The 26,045-nt window shown below is 38.8% G+C and overlaps 1 protein-coding gene across 1 annotated transcript in view; it reads right to left on the bottom strand.

Moving 5' to 3' along the window:
* Nucleotides 1-26,045, bottom strand: part of LOC145987786 (ATPase family gene 2 protein homolog A) — a 48,935-nt gene that overhangs the window by 11,599 nt on the left and 11,291 nt on the right. The window contains exons 4-7 of the mRNA XM_083122481.1: nt 22,760-23,326; nt 18,398-18,584; nt 11,454-11,979; nt 10,009-10,218 (exon numbers count right to left, since the gene is read on the bottom strand). Of these exons, the coding sequence (XP_082978607.1) occupies nt 10,009-10,218; nt 11,454-11,979; nt 18,398-18,584; nt 22,760-23,326 (1,490 nt within the window). The remainder of the gene's footprint in view (nt 1-10,008; nt 10,219-11,453; nt 11,980-18,397; nt 18,585-22,759; nt 23,327-26,045) is intronic.

The raw sequence follows: 26,045 nt of genomic DNA, 5'->3' as shown, positions 1-26,045 counted from the left end.
CCGAAGATCAAAAACAGGCTTGTGTAAGTTAATGTAAAGAAATGCTCAAAAAATTCAACCGAGGCAAGTCAAATTTGGTGTACAACATCGTTACAGGGGACAAAACTTGGATCTGTTCATACGAACCCGAAACTAAACACCAATCCACCATTTGGGTGTTTCAAAGTGAGCAGAAATTAACAAAACTTGTTCGTTCGAGGAGTCCTGCCAAGCAAATGATTGCTTGTTTCTTCGGTTATAACAGACATGTGGCAACAATAGGTTTAGAAGATCAAAGGACTGTAAATGCTGAGTGGTATACAACAATTTGTTTGCCAGAGGTAATCAATGAATTGCATAAAACAAACCCAAATTGTTGCATTTATCTTCACTACGACAACACCAGTACCCATCAGCACACCAAACTGTTGATTTTTTGTCCAGTAAAAATGTTGAATTAATGACTCGTTGTCCGTACTCACCTGATTTATCACCTAACGACTTTTTTTTGTTCCCACACATAAAAAATAAGATGCGAGGTGAGCGATTTGTCGCCTGAAGCAGCTGTTGACGCATTCGGAACAGTGGTTTCTGAGGTATCAGCTTCAGAGTGGAAAAAATGCTTTCAAAATTGGTTTGAGCGTGTATCGATCTTAAGGGTGAATACTTTGAAAAACAATAAAATAAAGCCATTCCCAGAATTTCACATGTCTTTTTTCACATTGATTGCAGAAACGTTTCCAGCAGCCCTTGTATATGTTAAATATTTTTTACATTAATATTCAACTTTTTCTCACAAAAATTCAGCTTATAAAATTTAAATCACTTCATATTTCAAGGATTGTTAATAAGATGTATTATTGACATGTGAAAAAGAAAAATATTGTTAGCTGTAGCAAATATGTAATACATAACTTGATAAAAATATTGAAATGTCACAAATTCTACTAATAAATGCTTGCTTATGTAACACACACAATTTCTTTTATCAGGGCTGAACTACTTTCAACTGATACCCATACCGATGCTAAGGTTCTCAACAATCCCTCTAATACAAATACGAATGTTTGAAAATTGTAACAGTTGAACTTGTTCAAAATATATTGATTAATCTCAGTGTGTATGTATTCCACTCCAATTATATGCATCAATTTACCAAGAGTTTTGATTTAAAATACTCAAAATACATCAGTTATGTAATCACAAAATTTCTTTTTTTTTTTCACACAATACTGGTACAAAATTAAATGGAAGGCTAAAAATTTTGCATAATTTCCAGGATACTGTATCTACTCATGTACAACGTGCACTTCTCTCCAACATTTTGCCCCAAAAAACTGTGGTCCATATTATGCATGGAATAATTTGTGATGCACGGCTGCGGCTGTAGCTCGGTAGACGCACCGGTAGAGCATGGATTCTAAGCGAAAAGTCACCGGAGTTGAAATAAATTTTGGTATGCTCACCTACCTCACCAAGTCGCCAGCCAATGCCCACGACCTCTGCATCAGAAGAGGGTGATGCATTGGAAAAAAGCAAATCGTCGACTTTATACATATATTATATACACACACTAAAATACTGTACAGACCCTATTACACAAGATATATATACACACATAAAGCAACATACTTTCACACACACACAGCTACCATCTACGTTGGCCAACGTACCCCAACACATTCCCCCCTGGGCCCAAATTAGTGTTGCGTGCTATCACTCACAAAATCACTGTTGTGGGGGTGGTGGCCACATTCCTACCTTTGTCCAGCCGATGTATGTACGTCGTCCTCCGTCCAGCGCTGGTCCATGTGCAGGGTCATAGGGTCACGGTGGGGTCCTCGGGTTGAGTCACGACAGCATGGGAAAGGAAGCCCGGGTAACGACACTATGACTGCGGTCAGCGCACGGGTTACACGGCCGTACGGTATCACAGTCCACGGTCACTCGAACACATTCATAACAGACAGTTCCAAGCCAACTCGGAACCGTACTTCTTTATATCACCCAAGTAATATCACCCGGAACTACTTCAGTATAACTTTGCGGTAGTACATCAAGTGTCCAGAAACTAACTTCTCTATCTCACCGCAGTTCTAAGTCAACTGTCGCGCTCTCTTTCAATCATTGTCCTCTCACGGTCACCTTCGATTCTGGGGTTGCCACATATTTTGGCATCATCCCCTCCTTCGGAATGACCACCGAATCTAAAGGGGGGCCAATAGACACTCTTGGATCCGTGGTACTGCTGAAAGCGGCCCTCGGGCTGTTGCTCGTCGGGGCCCCAAAGATTTCCTTACTGTTGGGTGCTGCCGTCTAGGGACTCCTCCACGCAAACACGCACACACCGATGAACAAAATCTTCATCTCCACTATTTCATTTCCATATTTTGTGCAGTTATATTAATTAAATATCACCCCCCAAATGCACTGTTTCATTGAACATAAATGTTTCCCCTTTATCAATAAAATAACACACACATCTTCCATACAATATTGTAACGAGCCGCCCTGGATCGTACTTGGTTCGATGGGTCTGTTGAGCCTCGGCTTCACGCTCAGTATCTCTTCGGGGCTTGAGTCTCCTCGGCTCAAGGTTCGGGTTATTCCGGTGGCTTCAATCCTCGATGTAAGGTCCCTCGTAATTCTAGGTCAAAGGTTCTCAATGTACTTATAGATCTTGACCAAGATTCTATAAGCAATCAACAATCCTTCTTCCCACTAGGTTCTGTCGATATTCAGTTAAGTATCCAACTTCCTTTTCTCTTTTCAACCTCTGACCAGAGAACTGAAAATTAATCCGTGACCACAGAATAAGAAAAGGTTTTCCCTGACCAGGGACACAAACGTTGACTACTAACAGTCTATCGACCGATCCCGAATTCCGGTATATACTAAGACAATCACAATCCTCTCAATTATATCTCCTGACCAGGAGCATAGAACTGAGAGAACATAAGCCTTCTGACCAGAAGAGCTAAGTAATTGTCCTAAGGTAATCCAGAATAATCTAATTCCTAGTAGCGACGTGGAAGTAAGCGCAGAAATACGGGTGTGAAAAGAAAAGACGGTAATACGTGTTCCGTATTTATCTGGAGTTCGAATACAAAAGGCCACGGGCCACCGAGCTTTGTTGCTTATATACGATTTCTCGGTGCCGTGAAGGATTTACCAACTTTTATCTTTACCTCAATTTTACATTATAATAAAATACATATTAATAAAATATCAAAGAGGAACATAATTAGCCACATACAGAAATTATTATTTTTACCCTTTTGTGAATATTAAATATGCAATATAATTTTAATTGTTACACTCAGCATTTAATTTGACTAGGGAGTATGGCTTCTTCCAACTCCCCTCTCTCCCTGCAACGGCCGCGCGAAAAGACAACAAAGAAAAGAAAGAAAGTTTACAACATTAAAATGTTCAGCTAATTTTTTTTAAATACAGGTTTTGTCTTGCGCGGGCATAACTTTCGTTTACCTTAACGTAACTAAATTCTGATTACACCGTCTTGCAGTAAAAGAATCAGGGATTAATATGATATTAATTAAATTATTGTCCGCCAAGGGACACGACAGATATAGCGTGGGGAAGACAGCCTAATCTTTCGTCTTTTCTCCGGTTTCAACGTTTACATAAAGTTGAGTCTGCCTGGCTTCTACACAATAGCGATTGCTTTCTCGCATTGTTGTCGCCGATAATGAAATTCCAGCTCAGCTTGCTGGCAGAAAGAAACAAACTCTTTTAACTTATATTTAACATTATGATGTATAGTCTATATACGAGGTGTGTTCCACTTTACTTGGTAATTAACCATTAACACACAAAAATTTTAAGTACCAAACCAAGAAAAATATTAAGTTTATATGCATATTTGTAACGTGAACACTGCTACACGTTACAATTGTGTAATTTTCAAAACTTCACTTAATGTTCATAACAATTCACTGGCAACTCTTGAGGTTCCACACTAGTCACAAGAAATCTGGCTTTCTCCGAGGATTTCCCTCCGTCGTTCCTGGGAACAGGTGAACTTCTTTAACTTCTGGTAGATGACTCGATCTACAGGCTCCTTTTCTAAAGCTTCACGCTTGGCCACTGCGATCGGATATGGATTCCTAAACATTGGTTCAAAATCCTTCATCCATATCTCACAATGAACATCTTTAGCACAGGCAGGTCTTTGTGAAAATACCTGGTGATATTTCATAAGCAAATTGAACAAACTATCCTGCTCACTCTTGGACAAGAATTGACTTTCTTCAACCTTTTCCATAATTTTATCTTCACTGGCACTCCACTTATCCAACACAGCGATGATTACTCTGGCTTCCTTTTCCAAGCGGAACGGAACTTAAGCAAAATTCCTATTTGAACCTTGGTTAGTGGGAACTACTGGAGCACTCCAATAGTACTGACGAGTCTGCTCAAGCGCTTGTTGTTGTTCAAAGGTCCTCGGGAACTCTGACTCATGTGTCTGAGACCCCGAAGTTGTGAATTGCCCGTTAGGAAAATCATAAGTTCTTCTTCGAGGAGGAGATGCTGAGTTTCTTCTTCTCTCGATGTAACCTCCTTCTGGTGCTCTCGTTTCGGGATCAGATCTGGGCTCTGGTATATTAGGCCGACTCCTATACCACGTTCTTCCTCTAAATTCCCTAGTTTGACGGTAACCATTATTACCTGTCATTGGTTCCTCGTGGTTACGGACGTCGTTGTTAAAGTTTCTCCCCGCAGGGCCGTGGTTTTCTCGGACGACTTGTCTTACTGCTGTATTTCTCTGCAGTGGTTGCTGGTTTCTAAACCTTCCATTATTACTGTTCCCAGCTTCATTTCTCTTGAACCAATCTGCTCTCCAGCTTTCGGACTCTTCATTCACTTCATATCTTTTCAGAAACGCTGCTAACTCTTTCATTGTCTTCGGTGGGTTAACGAGGCAAAGCTGTCTGACTTTATAAGACATCTGTCTAATTATCATATTCACGACTTCACTTTCTATGAGTACTGGAGAAAGATTCTTAAAACCAGCATATATTCCCCACGCATACTCTTCCATGGTTTGACCCTGGCCTTTATAGTACTTTCTATTTCTCAAGATGTCCAGTTGTCTTTGTTTTGCTTCCTCTGAAGCAAATGTAGCAGTAAACTTTTTACAAAACTCATTGTAGTCCCTAAACTCGTCATAATGGGCCTGGAACCAATGCTCGGCTTGTCCGGTAAACAATCTGGATAGTAACTGGAGACGATATTTCTCTGGAACTTGCATGAGCTCAAAGTTAACATTTAGTTCCTTCAAATACTTCTGTGCACTCTGAGCTTCAATGTTACCACTGAACTTAGGGAGTTGATTTAAGTCAGATATCCGAGGTAATTTTCCATATCGTCCTTCGATCCTTTTATCAAATTCCGAATCTGAAGAAGATGGAGTTGAGTACCTTCCGCGTCTTCGCCTCTTATGACGAATCCTTCCCGGTGGTCTTTCGTCCTCGGAGGAGGAATCACAAGAAGTTCTCTTCCGATTTTTTTCTCTTTTCGACGTTTTTCTAAACCTACCAGCATCAGTGTTACCAATGGAGGTCTCAATTTTACTGTGATTAATTATTTCTTCCAAACCATGAACATTTGGATCTTCCACTGTGGGTCTAACATTATTCTTCCTTGAGATCGTTCTCTTACTCGGAGGTCCGCGTGCACCCTCACACCCGACGTAATCTGACGTCTCTCCAGCTGACCGATGGTTATCAAAGCCATCAGGTGACTTAACAGCGGTTTCTCGTTGAGATGGATCTACGTTAAGTCCTTGAAGTCTGTCTCTCAAGGAGCTTATGTTTTGTTGCATGTTTAATTTCAGCTGACGTAACTCGGTGGCCACACAAGTGTTATTCCTTTTAATGTTATTAACTTCTTCACGAACGCTGGTTATATTGTGGGTTACTTCTTCACGGAAGCTGGAAATACTAGTATTTATCTCTTCACAGAAAGAGGAAACCTTACTCTCTCCTTGACGTAGTTCTTCACCAAAATTCTCTAATCTCTCGAAGCACTCAGCAACCTTAGAACTTACTTCCTCATTTTCCCCTAGATAAGCAGTCATCTGTTCCTTAATCTCGGTTACACTCACTCTCAGAGTGTCCATTGAATGAGTAAATTCTTCCATTTTACGCTCTCGCTCAACTGTAAGCGTTGTGTGGAGTACCTCCCACTTCTCATTATTTTGGGACAGTTCCTTGCTTAGAGTTTCATGCAGCAGTTTCCACCGTTCTTCATTTTCAGATTTATCTTCTTGTCGTTTTCTTTCTTCTTCGGCTTTCTCTTCTTGTCGCTTTCTTTCTTCTTCGGCTTTCTCTTCTTGTCGCTTTCTTTCTTCTTCGGCTTTCTCTTCTTGTCGCATTCTTTCTTCTTCTGCTTTCTCTTCTTGCTGCTTTCTTTCTTCTTCTGCTTTCTCTTCTTGCCGCTTTCTTTCTTCTTCTGCTTTCTCTTCTTGCCACTTTCTTTCTTCTTCTGCTTTCTCTTCTTGTCGTTTTATTTCTTCTTCGGCTTTCTCTTCTTGCCGCTTTCTTTCTTCTGCTGCTTTCTCTTCTCTTAATATACTCCAGAACTGTTGCCATGTGTTCTCTTCAAAATTTTTTTTAGCTTTCTCTTCCGCCTTCCGAGCTTTCACCTCTGCAGCCTTTTCTATTTGACGTTTTCTTTCTTCTTCTACTTTCTCTTCACGTCGCTTTCTTTCTTCTTCTGCTTTTTCTTTTTTTCTTTTCTTCTCTTCCATTTCGGACCAAACTGTCAACCACGGAGGAAGTTCAATAGCAGGTTCCTTATTCTCATCTTCACCGCCCTGGCAACCTTTACACCGGACGGCATCTAAATTTTGCCCTTCCACGGATTCAGACTCAAATTCACAAACGAAATGCTTCCACTGGCTGCAGGAAATGCACCTAAATGCCCCCTTATCTTCATCTTCATCGGAGCAACAATCAAAGTGCAAAATTCCGTGTTCCTCTACAATCGTTGGCAATGAATTGCGTTTAGACTTTCTTGTTGCCATCTCGATGTTTCGTAATTTCAGAAGAACCACCGGATATATACTTCGAGCCCCAAACGTTGCAGCGCCACTTGTAACGAGCCGCCCTGGATCGTACTTGGTTCGATGGGTCTGTTGAGCCTCGGCTTCACGCTCAGTATCTCTTCGGGGCTTGAGTCTCCTCGGCTCAAGGTTCGGGTTATTCCGGCGGCTTCAATCCTCGATGTAAGGTCCCTCGTAATTCTAGGTCAAAGGTTCTCAATGTACTTATAGATCTTGACCAAGATTCTATAAGCAATCAACAATCCTTCTTCCCACTAGGTTCTGTCGATATTCAGTTAAGTATCCAACTTCCTTTTCTCTTTTCAACCTCTGACCAGAGAACTGAAAATTAATCCGTGACCACAGAATAAGAAAAGGTTTTCCCTGACCAGGGACACAAACGTTGACTACTAACAGTCTATCGACCGATCCCGAATTCCGGTATATACTAAGACAATCACAATCCTCTCAATTATATCTCCTGACCAGGAGCATAGAACTGAGAGAACATAAGCCTTCTGACCAGAAGAGCTAAGTAATTGTCCTAAGGTAATCCAGAATAATCTAATTCCTAGTAGCGACGTGGAAGTAAGCGCAGAAATACGGGTGTGAAAAGAAAAGACGGTAATACGTGTTCCGTATTTATCTGGAGTTCGAATACAAAAGGCCACGGGCCACCCAGCTTTGTTGCTTATATACGATTTCTCGGTGCCGTGAAGGATTTACCAACTTTTATCTTTACCTCAATTTTACATTATAATAAAATACATATTAATAAAATATCAAAGAGGAACATAATTAGCCACATACAGAAATTATTATTTTTACCCTTTTGTGAATATTAAATATGCAATATAATTTTAATTGTTACACTCAGCATTTAATTTGACTAGGGAGTATGGCTTCTTCCAACTCCCCTCTCTCCCTGCAACGGCCGCGCGAAAAGACAACAAAGAAAAGAAAGAAAGTTTACAACATTAAAATGTTCAGCTAATTTTTTTTAAATACAGGTTTTGTCTTGCGCGGGCATAACTTTCGTTTACCTTAACGTAACTAAATTCTGATTACACCGTCTTGCAGTAAAAGAATCAGGGATTAATATGATATTAATTAAATTATTGTCCGCCAAGGGACACGACAGATATAGCGTGAGGAAGACAGCCTAATCTTTCGTCTTTTCCCCGGTTTCAACGTTTACATAAAGTTGAGTCTGCCTGGCTTCTACACAATAGCGATTGCTTTCTCGCATTGTTGTCACCGATAATGAAATTCCAGCTCAGCTTGCTGGCAGAAAGAAACAAACTCTTTTAACTTATATTTAACATTATGATGTATAGTCTATATACGAGGTGTGTTCCACTTTTCTTGGTAATTAACCATTAACAGACAAAAATTTTAAGTACCAAACCAAGAAAAATATTAAGTTTATATGCATATTTGTAACGTGAACACTGCTACACGTTACAATATCAAAGTCCCCCCTTTTAATAACAAATACATGGTTCTCATTAACAAGCTGAACTACTCCTAAACACAATATTAATACTCTTACACGCTGAACTTATGCCGATTGTGATTGAAGGAACGTTTTCAACACGGAATATGAAGTATAATTTAGATATGTAGATGGTGAATTTCTAAGGGGGTTTGCGATCACTGCTGTGGGAAAGCCAAACGTGGTTGGCAACACTGGCATGGCACCTTTCGGCAAAAAACAGACCCCTCCTTGGACGCAAGTGCGGAAAGCAATGAATCAAAGCTTCCCTACACATTTCTGGACAGGAGAAGTGGCAAAACGATGCCCACCGTCGCTTAGGTTCAAGAAGAGATCAGGCGTCGGTCCTACGTTGTGACATGTCTTCAGTAACGAAGGACTTAGCCTCCTTTTTTAATACAAAAAACAGAATTTGTTTGAAGACCAGAAGAGGCTAGCGCATGATTGGGGTGGAATAACGGTGCATGCCGATATTTAGAAAGAATTCCCCCCCGTACCCGTGAAATTGGGAAAAGTGGATTTCGCAATAAAAAGCATTCCTGTAGTCAAACAAGGGTGCCGTAGAACGCGTTCCTCAACCGGCAGAGGGAGCGAGCAACAAGTCAGGCCAATGTAAAACATATCTATACACACACACGTAAAATTTATATTTATATATAGCAGAAAAAAGCTGGACATTACAAATTCGAACAGCTAACATGGAACCATGCATGTTTTCACTATGACACACATATATCAACAGGCGCAAATACAAATTACCACGTTGGATTTCTTTCGTAAAGTGAAATGGCCATATCCCATGATTTTTCACTTTGTAACGGAACGTTTTGAGACACTGAGAAAAGTAGTGCCATTCTGTCAGAATTCGACCATGCATCGAATTATGCATCCCGTGTTAGTGACATTTGTCAGGTGAGAAATAATAGAAAATAACTTCCTGAGCATGGCAAAAACACAACATAATATTGATCTTGCTTCCTTATACTACAGAATACACAAGGTGGTTACAGAAGAGAAAGCTTTGTGATTTTAAACACAGTGGAGGGATAGGGGGAGGTGGTGTGGGTTGGTGGCACATTTGAATACACAAAAATATATTCTACTCTTGGTCCACATTGCAAAAAGTGACTCGTTGAATAGCTATGATGTCGTTCACTCTTGACCAGCATAGCAACAGCTTTAGGACCTACAACTCAGAAAGCCACTTCTTCAACCTGAATTGTACTGTGCATTATGTATGATATAATTGTTTGTTGCTTTTCTCCACAAAAAACCAGGGTGTGCACACACATTACGTATACAGATGTAAATACGGTAATCAGACTATGCAAAAGACTAAAATGCCTCAAAAGTATAGGCAGTGTCAGTAAACAAACTCCAACTGACGATATAATACCAATACACTGGCATCAACTCAGTCCCAGTTTTTATCACACTGTTAATTGTAAAAACAACAGAACAAAATTACCTTGATTGAAATGAAGTTTAATCCACTTTCAGAAGCTAGAGCTTTGGCAATCATAGTCTTGGAGCATCCCGGTGGGCCAAACATTAGAATGCCTCTGGGAGGAGAAATGCCTAGGCGCTGAAAGGCTTCCGGGTGCAGAAGGGGCCACTCAATAGCCTGCTTGATTTTCAACTTCAGCTCATGTTGACCACCAATATCAGACCATCGAACCTGCAATATTCGAGATTAAATTTAATTCTTGGATACAATTTTGGCCATTTTAATGTAATAATAATGTACACAATCACTGTCCTAACTCTATCTTGTATGTTTCAATGCAATTCAAGGATACCTTTCCCTGGACATGAATTAAAATTTTACCGATAAATAAAATCTGCAGATATGGAATTCAGTCTTTATAGTAGTTTTGAGATATGAGTTAATTTCCTTGCACTGATCACAAATTTAGTTTAGTAAGAAAAAAGCTAACATTGATGTTTATTAATCACTTTCTGTTTCTGTACTAATCAGGTAAATTTATTTGTACTTTTGTTGTACTAATATAGTAATAATAATGTTATGCTAAGGGTGTTTAGATCCAAGGCAGGATTTTTCTCAGAGGGACAGCAGTGCTCAAAGTGGGGAAAATGTGGATTGATGCTTTCCCCCAGTCAAGAAAATTCTCATGAAGCATCCCCACAACTAAGAAATGTAATTTGCATAGGCACTTAATCTGCCGTCTTTCATGGCAACCCCTCGTCCATGTTTCTACACTATAATTTCACCATTCGAACTATGTGAAACCTTTCCAGATATATCAGGTAAACAAGTGTCCCCTCCTCCCAGCCCTCCTCTGTGGGCGACCTTGTTTGGATCTCTCCAAGCCTTGGTAGTAACACTGTTGCCTTGTAATTCAGGGGTCCCAGGTACGATCCATACTGGAGACACACTGCGCAGCATCTCAGGTCCCAGTTTATACAGCAGTTCCAGTCACGATTAGCCTACCGGAGCATGAAATGGGCATAATGGTTATTTCACAGAATGTAGGTTAAAAGAAAAAAAAAGTTCCCTGGAGTTTAGTACATAAATACAAAAAAAAAAAAATAGTTGTGTTTACACACTAAGCTACTTAATTTGCAATCAATGCAACAATGGCAAGGCATCCGTGAAAACTATTTTTTAAGTACCTGCTATGGGTTTACTGGAATAATTAATAATTACAGAAATAGTTGAAATACACTGTGCAAACAGAATGTAAACCATACTATGATAATATTAATAGTCACTTCTGGGTTGTGATTGTAAATTGCCATGGTTACGGACCAATTGGAAAAAAATATGCCAAAATTCTGACAACATACACTCTGCACTGAAATACAACATTGTATTGAATATAACCTGTGGCGCAACAGCTTACTAAGGGACCTGGCCCCACAAACATACAAGAAAAAAAAAATTCAACTTACATTTGGAACTTCCACTAGCACCTCACGCATAGCACTTGGCTTTACTTGGGTTAATGCCCACCTCAAATCTTCAATGGTAACCTTTGCCATTTTTGCGGCAGCTTTGTCATTGTTCTCAATGGCCGTCACATTCCTCAATGCTTTCATTGCGGCTTGCGAGCACACAGCCGCCAGGTCGGCACCCACATAACCGTGACTTGCATTTGCCACATCCAACATATCCTGCTTGCTTATGCTATGCGGAGTTTTCTGCAGCAACTTCACCATGATATCCAACCTCTGCTTAGGACTTGGCACTTGAATTTCAACCTCTTTGTCGATTCTTCCGGGTCGGCGTAGTGCTGGATCGATCATGTCTGGCTTGTTTGTAGCGGCGATCACAATCACTGGGCTGTCATTGTTTAAATGCAGTCCATCCATTAGTGATGCGAGTGTTGCAACGACTCGTTTCTCTTGGTCTGTCTGAGAGGTGCTTCTTTTAGGACACAAGCTGTCTATTTCATCAATAAAGATTATGCTTGGAGCTCTGTGAAAGAAAAACAAGGAACTTTAGCTATAAGACAAACCACAACATTCTAACCAACCACTATATCAAACACACAAAATACTACATAATAGGGATGGGCCGATATGAAATTTTAGCCGATACCGATAAAGTACCGATATAAAATTTACCAATACCGATAACAGATATTCTACCGATCCGATATAAAATTAGAAATGTTTTTTGTAGAACCTGAAAGGTTCATTGACCTCCTTAATAAATGTGTGTTTCAAGGTGACTGCAGTGCAAAGGAAATTGAATATTTAGACATTTACTTTATAAGAAGGTAGGGCATGGAGATTATCCATAAAAATTACAACAAAATGGCAGTATTTTGCACTAAATCATCAGATGTTATCAATATATCGGATCAGTAAAAAATCAGTAATTTTACCGATAAACCGATATGCCTATATCGGCCGATACCGATAGAGTACCGATTAATCGGTCACATCCCTACTACATAATAATCAGTAGGGCTTCATTACCCAGAAGTTGATCTAGAGAATGTCAAAAAGTGCCCTATAGAATGACCTTCAAATTATTTTAAAATGGCTTAAAAATGGTAAAAAATGACGGAAAAATAATTTTTGTTCTTAAAATGAAAGCTTGATTTTTACATAAATTACAAGAGAGTAGTTGAATAATTCAATAAACTCGTTGTTTGGTGGTTTAAACTACTAAATCAAAGGGAATAAACTCAATTGATTTGCTTTATTTTACTTCGCTTTTTGTGCCACTTTTGGCTAATTTGCGAAGATGGGGATGAGTGATTACATGATGAAATTGATGAATGGACACTGACAAACATCCATGTCCAGGTTGGGATTCGAACCTGGGACCCCTGGCATCGTAGCACGATGTGCTAAGTACTCCGCCACAGGGGCTGGCTCAAAGGGAATAAACAATACTAATGTAGGAATTGTAACTTTCCTGGTGACGTACTTCGAACAAGTGTTCTCAAGTTAGCAGCCAGGTTTCGATTCGGAAAGTAAGTACCAAAAGGGTGTAAGAAATAAAGTAAAATTGTTTTTGTTTTTTTTACTTTTTTATTTGCACTGCATTCTACTGACCTTAAACTACTTTTCTACATAGTTTCCACCATTTTTCAAGCATTTGTCACAGCGTGGCACTGGTTTTTGTATCCCATCGTCATAGAATGTTCCCGCCTGTGATGAAAGCCATCCATGCACTCTTGCTTCGACGTCATCATCCTCGTCGAAACGCTGACCACAATTTTCGATATTCCAGGCGATCTGTCACAATTTCGTAAAGGACTGTTTTCTTGAAATTTGTGGAAATTCCATGGAAAGCGACGATATTGTGAAGCGCCTGTTTTCACGAATTTCCACGTCGACCGCACCCACCAAATCCTCGGTCACAACCGCTCCTTGGCTCATCGTGAACTGTCTCACGACCTTCTTTAAATATAAAAAATAAAGACCTTTCACAGTTGACAGTGGATGTCTACCGGTTTCACGTTTCTTGCATTGAGAAAACGAATCACAGACCGGACTTCACAGTCGGCGGGCCGATTGATTTTCTTGAACATTTCAAAACTTCATAAATGTACGAAGAAAAAGCATGACCTGCTCCCACGACTGCCTATGGCTTACTAACGGATGAAGGACATCAGCGAGAAATCACACGGTCGCGACTGTAGCGCTACAGTGGTAATATTTGCAAATGGTACTTACTAAATACAGGACATAATCGACTTGCAAATGTGACTTATGCTTCACTCTCACATAACGGCCGAGGAGTAAAACCACCATGGACATCCGCAGGATCTTTTCCAGGGAGGGGCAAGAAAGGTACTTACTTTACGAATACGCCTCGCAGTTTTCTTATTTTTACTTTAAGGTTACATAAAATACATCACAAGGTTTCTCTGTAAAGTCATTCACCTCCTTTCAAAGTGGGCCTTCCATGATTCAGTAATCGGCCAGCATCTGAAAATACAGTTGTGGCATACGACTGCATTTTTTAAATATTTTTTATATTGTGACAAATTTTACTTCAAAACCACAGATTAAAGCGATAATGGTGGTCAACAAGGGATTTCACATGAAAGTAGACTTCACATGAAGTATTTTAAGTTTTCTGGAGGAAAAATATATTTACCACAATTAATTATTTAATCCATTGCCAAAAATTTCAGTTAAAAATAATTTTGTGCTTTTCCATTGACATTATTTTCGATTAATGGTGAACTTGCTAAAAGGACCATCTCAGGAAATTTTAATTTCATGAAACAACAGGGAAGGAAAAAATAAAGCTCAAAAATGAAGAAAAATGCAACAAAAACAGCAAAAAATACAAAACATTACCTAAAAGCCAAAGAGAGGCCAAATAAAGCCAAAAAATGCAAAATGAAAACCCAAGTTTTCTGGTTCTAACTGAAGGGAAACTGACTGATATATCAGATTTAGCATTGTTTTCAAGACTCAGAAAAACATATGATTTTTCATCAATTTCTGAGCCCTAATAATCAGCCTGCATATTTCTTTCAAAAACTATTATGTACAAATCTGAACACACATAAACGTGAAACCCTAGAAAATTCAGGGTGACTAAAGCAGTTTGTAGCTTATAAAATTGAAATGTTTCATTTGGTGATATTATTTTACCATTACATCACTACCAGCACCTGGATGTGGCCAACCACCCATAAGCTACTGAAAACGTACTTGCGAGCTACTGTTGGTTCATGATGAATGATTTGGCAATCCCTGGCTACCAAGCACATACATTCTAGGCTAGCAAGGCCATCTCCGAAGTCCAGACTAAATACAGGACATAATCGACTTGCAAATGTGACTTATGTCTCACTCTCACATAATGGCCGAGGAGTAAAAGCACTAGTGTATGGTTGTCTAACTTTCAACTATCTCAGGACTTCTGACTGAGGCAGAGCTACCAACTGGTGACATTTTGATGGTGGCTACTAGCCCAAATGCTGAACAGAGAAGTTTGTAGTTCATCCCAGAGATATGCCCTCAGTGTTGCCAACAATTGGAATGCAAAATTCGCTAAAATGCAAAACTCTGCTGAATGAAATGTGTATAAAAATGTAAACATGATTAATTGAGGGTAAGGCATATTTTTCTTTGTAACTAAATTATGTGGATGACAGCCACCTGCAGCACATGTTACACCAGTTTTAGTGATTTTACGATGAAATTGTTAAACTGTTGTTGCTGCATCTTGCAATTTTGCTTTTGATGCCAGACAAGTCAAAAAGCAGCCTTTCCCCTCGTGGTTGGGGCTCCTTTGGTAATTGGCGGTGGGGGACCCCTCTGTCTGTGGCTTTGAGCCTGTTCTTCATAGCTAGTAAAACTTAAACATCTTTGTATGATAAGAAAAGCTGAAGTGCCGTCTTGAGTACTAAAAAACTGGATGGGGAGGCATTTTTAAAATCTTTGCAGTGACAAGAGTTCATATGTGAAGTATGGTGTGTTTTGTAAAGTGAGAATAAGTGGATGCAATACATGAACTTGTGGAATAGACACCTTCTCTTGCATTCCTTTTGAGGATAGACTTGAAATTGTGCAACGTGGAAACTCGAAATTTCACGTAGGTAATACTTAAACTGCGTTTACCGCATCCATCATGAACTGGAGTTTATGTTCAAGTGATTGATTTGAAGTAAGAAGTTAATTATTGATCAACGTAAGTATTGCATATACCAGGTAACCAAGAAAGTTCATGTGGTTTTAGTACAAAGAAGAAAAGGTCCAAAACAAATGTGTTTACCTTATATTTATTCTGCAAAATATCCACCATCCGCTTCTACAACCTTCTCCCATCTTTGTACAAGCCTGTAGATGCCATGTTTGAAAACGTCTTTGTGTAGGGCCGCAAAAAACTGCACCACCGCGTTTTCAACCTCCTCGCGAGTTTGGAAATGTCGATTGCGCATATGGTTGTCCATAGACAAAAAAAGATGGTAGTCTGATGGAGCGACGTCGAGTGAATACGCTGGATGTGGCAGAAGTTCCCAGCTGAGAGAAGAAATCACCTCCAGGGTCATCTTTGCTGTAATCGGTTTAGCGTTGTCTTGGTGGAAAAGAACACGCTTCCTATTCACTAATGCAGGTTGTTTTTTTGCAAGCTGTTCGGCCACTCTTTGCAATTGCACAGAGTACACCTCTTTGTTGATGGTTTTACCACTTTCCAAGAACTCATAATGCACAATCCCAGCCGTAGTCCACCAGACACACAGCAGCACCTTCCGCTGATGAAGAGCAGGTTTTGCAGTTAAAGGTATGGTGTCATTTGACGATAGCCAATGGTATGAGCGTTTCTTGTTATCGTACATTACCCACTTTTCATCACACGTCAAAATGCGGTCCAAAATTGGACAGTTGTTGTTCCTAGTGAGCAAGGAAGCGCAAATGTTCAGTCGTTGGAGACGGTTCGCAGCAGTCAGCTCGTGCGGGACCCACTTACTCAGTTTCCATGATTTGCCAAGCTCATGCAAGTGCACACGAATTGTTTCAGCACTTACCACGAATCGTTGAGCGAGTTCTTGACACGTTTGACTTGAATCCTCTTCAATTGCTGCCTTCAGTTGGTCCACATCGAGATATTTCGGTCTGCCCGATCGAGGTTTGTCTGCCAGTGTCTCATCGCCACTCGAGAAGGTCTGAAACCACTTTTGCGCTGTCCATTCACTAATTGTACCTTCTCCAAACGCAGCACATATTTTTCTTGCTGCTTCCGCTCCTTTTGTGCCCAATTTGTACTCATACAGTAAACATGCCCTGATTACTGCATTCGACACAGCCATGGTTCACTGCGAAAACTTGCTCCCGAACTATCGACTGCGACCTGTTATCTACGTTAGCCGACGTGCCAAGGAATGAGCTTTCCGCCAATCACACATACATGTACCCCTGGTGGCTGAACTGCATACTACCCCACGAAAACTACGGGCAGTTGTAAAAATCACATGAACTTTCTTGGTTACCTGGTAGTAGGCTGCTACTTTTTATAAATAAACCTGAAATACAGTCACCGCAATGGAAATCTTTACATGGTTATCGCGTGTGCCAACTGTGTCATTGTTACACTCCAAAATAAACAAAGTGGGACGGGTCTATAATCTTGTGATTGTTCAGTGAACAACAGCTGACAGTGTTGTGGTTATGCTTGGGCTAACAGTCTTTACAAGGGAACCAGAGAAAAAGGAGTCGTGGTTGTGGTATCCAGTGCAAACATGCAGCTGCTTTTTTAAGGTCGTGTATAGCCTGTCTTGAAACTTGCAAATCAGCTGCAACACGAATCATAGACATACCTTGTTGAAGCAAAGTCAAGGCACGAGTTTTCTCTTCCATTGTCAACTTCTTCCTCCTTATTGTCTTCTTAGGCAGAAACAACGAAACTGCACACTTCTGTAACACAGATAAATTGTTTGCACTGGATACCACAACTGGGACTCCTCTTTCTCTGGTTTCCTTGTAAAGACAGTTAGCCAAAGCATAACCACAACACTGTCTGCTGTTGTTCACTGAACAATTACAAGACAGATTATAGACCCCTCCCACTTTGTTTATTTCGGAGTATAACAATGGCACATTGCAGCGACTGTAGTTTATGTCTATTGCTTGCTATTGTTCTTTTTTATGATGAGATTTTGAAGTAATAAAAAAATTTAAAAATGTGAACGAGGAATACCCTTCCGGTCGGAAAACTTCCCTTTTTGAATTCGGACACTGTATGAGTAGAGCCCCCTGGTCTTGGGCTCAGCATACGCCAATGCTGGCAACAAAGAAATACATAGAAAGGACAGACAATAAGTACCATAGAACTACAAATATCTGTCCAGATTTCCACACACACAGACAAATGCATATACATAATGAATACCTTCATTGATTGTGAAGATTTGCAATAAATTTAATGTTGTGTACAACAATATAAAGCATACAAATGAAAAATTCAAGAACATGTATACAATAATTATAAGAGCATAGAATAAAATTGCAGTTTAACTGTAATTACATAAGGAACAGGGATTTGGGCAATGAAAGAGAGACAGAATAAGGAATGAGGAGATTTGACAGGGGGTGAAGGTAGTGAAGCTGAAGGACAGAATAACAAGCACAGATCAGACGGATTGGACATATGAAGAGAATGAAGCCAGAAAGACTGCCAATGAAAGCATATACTGCAAGAGCAAGCATGAGAACGCCAAAGGAAAGACCCAAGATGTAACTGGAAAGAGCATATAGTGGAGAGTGTGAGAAAAAGAGGATTGTTGGAAGATATTGGAAAGAGAAGAGTGATGGAAGATCAGAAGATGCCGACAAAGTCACTGGAAATGGTGAAGCTTGATGGCAATGTCTTCCAAACACCAACCAGATGGTTAACATGCACATGCCAAAGTACAACATACCTTTGCAATGCTTTCTGGAAATGCTCCTTCAGCCGAGATTCTGTTTCCCCAAAATACTTGCTGTACAACTCCGGTCCTTGTATCACATAGAAGTTAACAGGAAACTCCCTTCCCAGGGCTCTTGCTAGCATTGTCTTGCCTGTTCCAGATGGTCCATACAGGAGAATACCTCTAGTACACTTCAAACCTAAAAAAAAGTACATGCAAATTGCATCAACATTAAACATAGGGTGGCCACCCTGATAATGAGATAGCTACAGTTCTGAGCAGTGGCGGCGATTGGGTCCCAAAACTGGGGGGGGGGGGGGGGGGGGGGTGGGGGCAAAGCCCATTGGCGGTTCGTGGTTCGGAATGTTGGTGGTTGCAGCAAATATACAGCATGATATTTATATATAATTTTAACTTTATATATTTATAATGTAATTATATACTATATTTATAATTTTATATGTATTTATATTCAGGCTGAGCTGATGTCGATGTATCAGTATCGGAAAGTATTGGTTGTATTTTGTTCACTGATACCGACCAACAACAGATACTTTTCTGGTGTTTTGGTCTTTCGCAGGATCCACAAAATTCCACGTGACATTTCTGAGGAGTATAATTAATAATTTTCATGCAAAATTTGAAGTTCCATATATTCGGCAACAATATTGAGCAGATTTTTTTTTTTTTTTTTTGTGTGTTACGTAAGAAGTACTTTAATGTTCTGATTCAACTGTTGAATATTTTGAAGGAGAAACTGATAAGTCGATGCTTCTAATTGGCCTGGAATACTCACCCAATAATATTAATCAGTATTTTGAACAATTTTTAATTGTTCCAATTTTCAAGCATTGGTACTAATTGGAACACGACAACAACAGTACACAAAATATCGCAACTATGACAATAGACAATTAGTCCAGCACCCATGCCACAAGATCAGGGAAAATAACTAGCACTCCATCTATATAGGATAAGTTATATTTTAAACATTTTTTGGATTGGTGATTGGTGGTAAGGTTAGTAAATTAGGTTAAAATTCTCCTCAAAGGAAAATTTCTATCCTTGCCTAACATGGACATTTTGTCTGTAACTCTACAACACGGGGCAGTAAGACTTTGCCTACTGTTCGCATGCTGATACTCTCTAACGGCGTAAAAAAGAATTAGCACCCCAGCATTCCCTGTCGGTCCGTCGTGAAGTCTTCTTCCCTGCCTGTGGGTTATCTTGGTTAGTTGCACAGTTTCTGCAACGACGAGTCGGCGTAGATATGAGGATAGAAAGAATGGTGTTGAACTTCGCTCCAATACTCATCGCTGTAGAGATCAGGCCGTGAGGCTGTTGTTTCAGCGCTGCAGGTTGCTTTCTTCTTTTTAATGGATCATAATGGAATTAGCTTTTTTGAAGCAATCAAGGGTAAAATTATTTGTGTATGTTCAATATATTTAATAGGAAAACAATGAAAAAGAATACAACAAAAAGCATGAAATTTCATGGTAAAATATCCGGTCGTTGTGCAACACTGCAACAATATCAGAAACCGCCCCTGACAAAGACAGTATATTTCCCTTTGTAGATAAGATTTAGCATAGTGCGGGGGCAAAAGTGGCGAAAAGTGGAGTGGCAACTGCCCCCTTGCCCCCCCCCCCCAACGCCACCACTGGTTCTGAGTATGAGAGTGCAAATGCAAATTCTAAATGCATTAGGTTGATGCATAAGTTTGTAGGGTTTTTTTCACAGTAGGAAAAGCTATTTTTTTTACTTTGATACTCATTTGAAATGAGCAAAGGGCAGACATTAATCAGTAATATATTTTCCTTCATTGTCTACGACTGTCTACCAGTGCTGGGGCAATTTTTCGATTCCATGCCTGAAGAAATCAGCTGATTTGGAGTTAAAGACATCGTCAAGCCAAGTATGAAGATAATTTTTGTTGCCAAAGGAGTGTCCTTGAAGATTGGTTGATTTAGGGCTGAAAAGTTGGAAATCTGAAAGTACAAGATATGGGAAGTAGGGAGGATGTGGAATAACCTCCAAATCAAGCTCTCGGATAGCAGCTATTGTCATGTTAGAGGAGTGTTGGCATGCATTATCGTGTTGCAGTAGAACATGATGCGGTCTTCCTGGAGTACTCGCTGATTTGTGTTGTTTTCACTTAAACACATGGACTGCAAATGTTGCATGATGGTTGAATGGTCACAGTTCATCATATTTCCTAATTCTCGGACCGCCTGTAATGAATCATCGTGGATTAAAGCACTTAAATGTCTTCCTGAATGTGGAGAATCACTCAAGTCAAAATTGCTCTCTTTGAAATGACAAAACCATAGTTTTGTCCTGCTTTCCCCATTGGCATTCCCCCCATACATGGCACAAATGTTTCAAGTCACATCTGCTGCTTTTGCTTCTGTGTTAAACTCACAGAAGAATACATCAGAAGCATTTTTTTTTTTACTTGATACTTATTGTTCTTCAGCCCTCATATAACACTGTCTTCCATCAAATCTGCAAAATTCAATATGTATTCATAAGTAGAACAATGCCACTCCAATTGATGAATGTTAAACAAACTCTTAACACCGCAGTGTTGTCATACCAAACACAAATGCTACGAACTTATGCATCAACCAATATAATGTGTGCTGACTAGTCTGCACTCAATCGACCTGCTGTAATTGTGAAGGAGTGCTTTTGCATGCATAAGGAAGGCGACTATGTCAATCTTGTTTCCACAGTGTGCAGGTGAGAAGCTCACACAGCACGGGAGTGCCTACTGACCTCCACTAGTACAAGCAAGTTGCATAAGCCTAATCTAAATAATTGAGGTTTATGCGACTCATTGTCAGAGGATTAATTTTTCCAGAGAAAAAAATATTTTGTGTGGTAATGTGCTTTACGGTGATAACCTAAGACTTCAATTTCTACCAAATTTTCCATGCTGTGAACAATTCCAGTGACTTGGGACAAAGGTACATTGTCTCCAAGTTTTGGCATAACTCCGTAGTAGCATACTCTGGCAGTAAAAATACCTCATCTTTAGGAAATAAGATGCACACATATTTTTTCCACAGTAAATGATACTAATGCTAAATACACTTTTAAGCAATAAAAATGCAGCCTAATATGGTATACTTTAAGAATTCACTATTTCTGTATAAAATAGCAGCCATTTTTTAAAAATAATGCATGATAATTGAGATAATAAATTAAATATTTTAAAGACCAGATTTAAAGAGTAAGATTTAATTAAAAATACTTATGTTTTAGCATTTACTTAATTTTCAGTTTACTTATCTTACTTAGTTATTTGAAGTTGTACTCATTGCAATTGGCCCAACAATGGCATAACAGTTTATCTGTAAAATTGACATTAACACTAGTGAACAATTTTTGTACAATATAATTCCATGTTACTCAGGAAACATATTTGAAACACTTACAAATTTCAAAAACTTACAACCTTTAACAAACAATTGTTTATTTTCATACTAGACATTAAGCAGTGGCTAATTCTGAAAATTTGACCCAGTTTACCACAACAATTCTCATTTATTGTATACAGGGTTATTACAAATGATCTTCCAGATTTCAGACATGTAAATCACGTTTAATGAAACTCAAGACACAACAAGGTCATGTCAATGTAGAGAGTAACTCATAACGTTTTATTATTTTACCTCATAACGTCATTAGCTCACAAGTGTTCAATGTAAGTCCCTTTGGTAACTCGACACACACACATGCAGCCTGTAGTCAAATTCCTGACAAACACACTGAAGCATATCATGATCGATTTCTTCCTGTGGGAGTTTGTTAAAACTAAGAGTCTATCAGCAACTATTTCCACAGACCATGCTTGATCTGCAAGCATGCATCACAGATTCCATTGCAGAAATCAATTGTGATATGCTACAGCGTGTTTGGCAGGAACTCTACTACAGGCTACATGTGTGTCGAGTTTTCAAAGGGACTTACATTGAACAATTGTGAGGTAATGACGTAATGAAATAAAACTCTATGAGTTACTATTTACATGTGTTAGAAATCAGGAGGATAATTTGTAATAACCCTGTACATTTATTGTACATTAATTATAATAGAAATCAAGGACCAATGGAAGTAAAACAAAATAGGAGCCAAACCTCAAATTTTCCGACAATTATACACACACACTGAAAGTAGGTGAAGAAAAAGACAAACACGTACATACACTAGTAAAGCAGATAACATGGAAGAATATGCCACTGACACTAAGGTACACATAGAATTCAGAAATATCTGTATGCAAATAACATTTGGTAATGTAAACATGAACTTCGTTGCTTTTGCTTCTTGAACACAAACACAGTACAGAAAAACAATAAAGAAGCTCACCTGGCACAAGTGGATCCATCTTTAATCCCAATGTGATAAGCTCTTTCAGGTGACAAATTGTGTCATCGAGTCCACCCATGTCAAGCAAAGTTTGTGACATTTCTTCCTCCGTTAAGTTCACGTTCCTATATATCACAAATTTAGTGTTGTTGTCCACAGCGAAGAAATATTTACAGTCCTCAATATTTTCCACATCCTCCACACTTGGGGATGAAGTTTGATTCCGATCCCCAGACACATTATGACCTTGACTCAGCAGCAAACTATTAAAGTCGTGCACTATTTCATCAACACCATTGTAATCAGCCTTGCGCAGTGTACGCTTTGGAATTATCTGTTTGATATTAAACAGCAACCGTTGTCCATAATATTTAATGCACAGTCTTTCACTAATACTCAACACTTTCCCTCGATACTTGTGATGTATTACTTGCACAATATCTTCTGTACTGTCCATGTCAGTCCACATCTCTGGAAGAATAATGACGTCAGAGGCAGGGTATGGTATTCTTTCCAACGCCCTCACAGTGACCACATCACCAACATGACAGCCGATATTTTGCATGCCTAGAATTAGAATATTAAATATGCTTCATATGTTTTATTTTCACTAACAATGAATTTTCAAGAAAGAGAATATCTTTGTTATATTACTTCACAGTAGAGGCCCATTCCTGAAATAGGCCCAGATGAAAACAGACAAGAATTTTCCGAAAGCTGAACAGTTTTCTTTTGGAATATTAATCTTTAAATAAATCTTAGAATGAAATTTGGAGCCCCAATTTCGGATGCCTAGACACAGTGTTACCTATTATACAGTTACTATTATTCTTTGCACTGTGACGTAACTACAACTCCCTTGTGTTTATTGTTCAGCGAAGATTTCAAGTTAATGCTATCAATTTTACGTTAAACAGTTTACTTAGTAAAGCATCAGGCCCAATTTCGTCTTGATCCGGCCCTGGAGATGGGTAGGATTAATACATATATTGGTATCAGCCAAGTAGAGCCTGGAAGTTCAGGCATTTATTTTCGTTACAATAGGCAGGTGCAAGCAAAAAGACATTTATGTAAAAAATAAGTACAGACAGCAAAAAATTAGGCACAATAAACCTAAAAAAGTGGCAAATTCCAAGTTGCTTATATGTATAATTTCATTCAAAAAGTTAAAATCTACATGGAAATGACATTTTTACTTTTCTTTGTCGTCCTCATTGCACATAACCACTAGGTATTTCATTTAAGTTTTCAAAATTCGTAAATAGCTATAGACTATAGTCATCTGTAAGAAAGAATGCTTTTTCATAACAGAAAATGATCTCTGTACTTCGACAGAAGTAATTGGAGCATACATGAAACAGGATATTATAACCGGATTCGTACATAAAACAGGTTATTGGAACTGAATTCAAATTGTCAAGAAAAGAATTTCTACTTTTAAGAATATCACAAATTATTTCTCTTGTGGTCTACAGTTGTTACAAGCATAAAAACACAGCTTTTGTTGTGACGTTTCAGGAGAACACATGCTCCCTTCATCAGATATATATTCCACAAGATAATTAATTCTCCAATGCCAGCAATGCACACATGCAAGAAAAAATGTGTCAAAAAATGGAAGCAAAAGGCATTAAAATTAAAAATAGGCAAAATGAAAAAGCTTCTAAAGCATTAGCAACAACATGAAAATTTTATATCAATAAATGCAGCAGAAAAAAGGCATCTTGTCAAACTTCCTGGTTCTAATAATAAGCATATCAGTGTATCGTAAAACAGTATATTTCATGACTAGTTTCGATAACATGAACACATCAAAATTGAAGAACCTAACACATACTTTATGAGTTACTTCTAAAATTTTCACCAACCAACTGTTGACTATCTGAGCAGGATGATGATGATGAGGTTACACAAAAAATTCACTACATGCTTAAAGGATAAAATGTTTAAAATTAAGGTGAGGGAAGTCATCCACACTCACCTGTGTAGTAGACAGCCTTTCCCTGCTCCTAAGCTAGCCAACAGGTGGTTGTCGAAAATTTGAAAAATAACTCATGAGATACATGCCTGGTTGATTTTGATGTGATCCATGTATTGGTTCATCAGTAAAGTTGCTGTTAATTTTATCGATTCAATGCTTCTATAAATAGCCCTTAAATTAGTGCAAAATTCTGCTATTTTGTTATTTTTATAAATACAGCAGCGGAAACTAGTGAAAGGGTCCAGTGAACAAAATACAAAAACAGCCAAATACTGACCAATTTAATTACAGCTTGACAATAAATTAACATTTTAAAAGTGAAACAGGTAGGCTAACAAAACTTATTATCTGGCATCCAATACTGCCATAGGCAGTCATGGTAAATCATTTTATTGCAGAGCCAGCTATATTTTTTATGAAGATGAGACAATGTTTTCATTACTCTACCATATGTTTTCATTTTGTACTAAAAAGTTAATGAACTGTAAACAAAAGGTGACTTGGTAACAAAGTAGTGAATAATAGGTGTAGAAATCGGAGAAGAAACCTGGCCTTCAAATCAGAATTTGTATATTTTTCATCAGTGTAAAGAATGTCTTATCTTTAAATGACCTAAAAAAAATATATTGTCATCTTCTGGAAAGTAATCACGTATACCCCTAAAATTAAATAAAAGTAACATAAAAATTACAAATTGCAATCAACACAAAAATACTGACTTTTACTGGCATTACTGACCATTTTCCACCCTTGTAAATAGAAAGTTGAAATGCATATACTATTGTCTTGCAAAATAAATATGTACATGAGCAGTTTGTTTTCCTAAGGCAAAACCCATTGCAATCACTTGTTCATATACAGAGTGGTCCATAAGTGTGGAACACTTGTAAACTGCAGGGGCAGCTAAGAAGAATAATGAAATTCCCTGATTCAGCTGTTCTACTGTCCCCATGTAAAAACTGGGCCATCCCTCCAGCTAGCAGTAAGGCTCAGGCAATCCCCACCCACCATCCCCACCCAATAATTTCCACTTTGAATGCCAATCCTGACATGTGATATAAGGAAGAAGGAAATTTTTTTTTAACATGTTATGAGTACATTTTATATTGGTCCCTTATCAGTATGTCAATATTCCATATCATTTCATCTCCGCTACAGAGATATGTCCTATCACTTTCTTGTGGAAGTATACTTGCAACTTGTGATGCTGAAGAAATAGTATAGCAGCAGTCAGCAAAACTGTTGCCTTGAGAAACTACGATTTTTTTAAAGCATAATATCAGGATTCCTCCTGCCAAACCAAAT

This window comes from Lepisma saccharinum, chromosome 5 (genome assembly GCF_977018435.1).
Source record: "Lepisma saccharinum chromosome 5, izLepSacc3.1, whole genome shotgun sequence".
Taxonomy (NCBI): domain Eukaryota; kingdom Metazoa; phylum Arthropoda; class Insecta; order Zygentoma; family Lepismatidae; genus Lepisma; species Lepisma saccharinum.
This window is presented reverse-complemented; position numbering and strand designations above follow the sequence as displayed.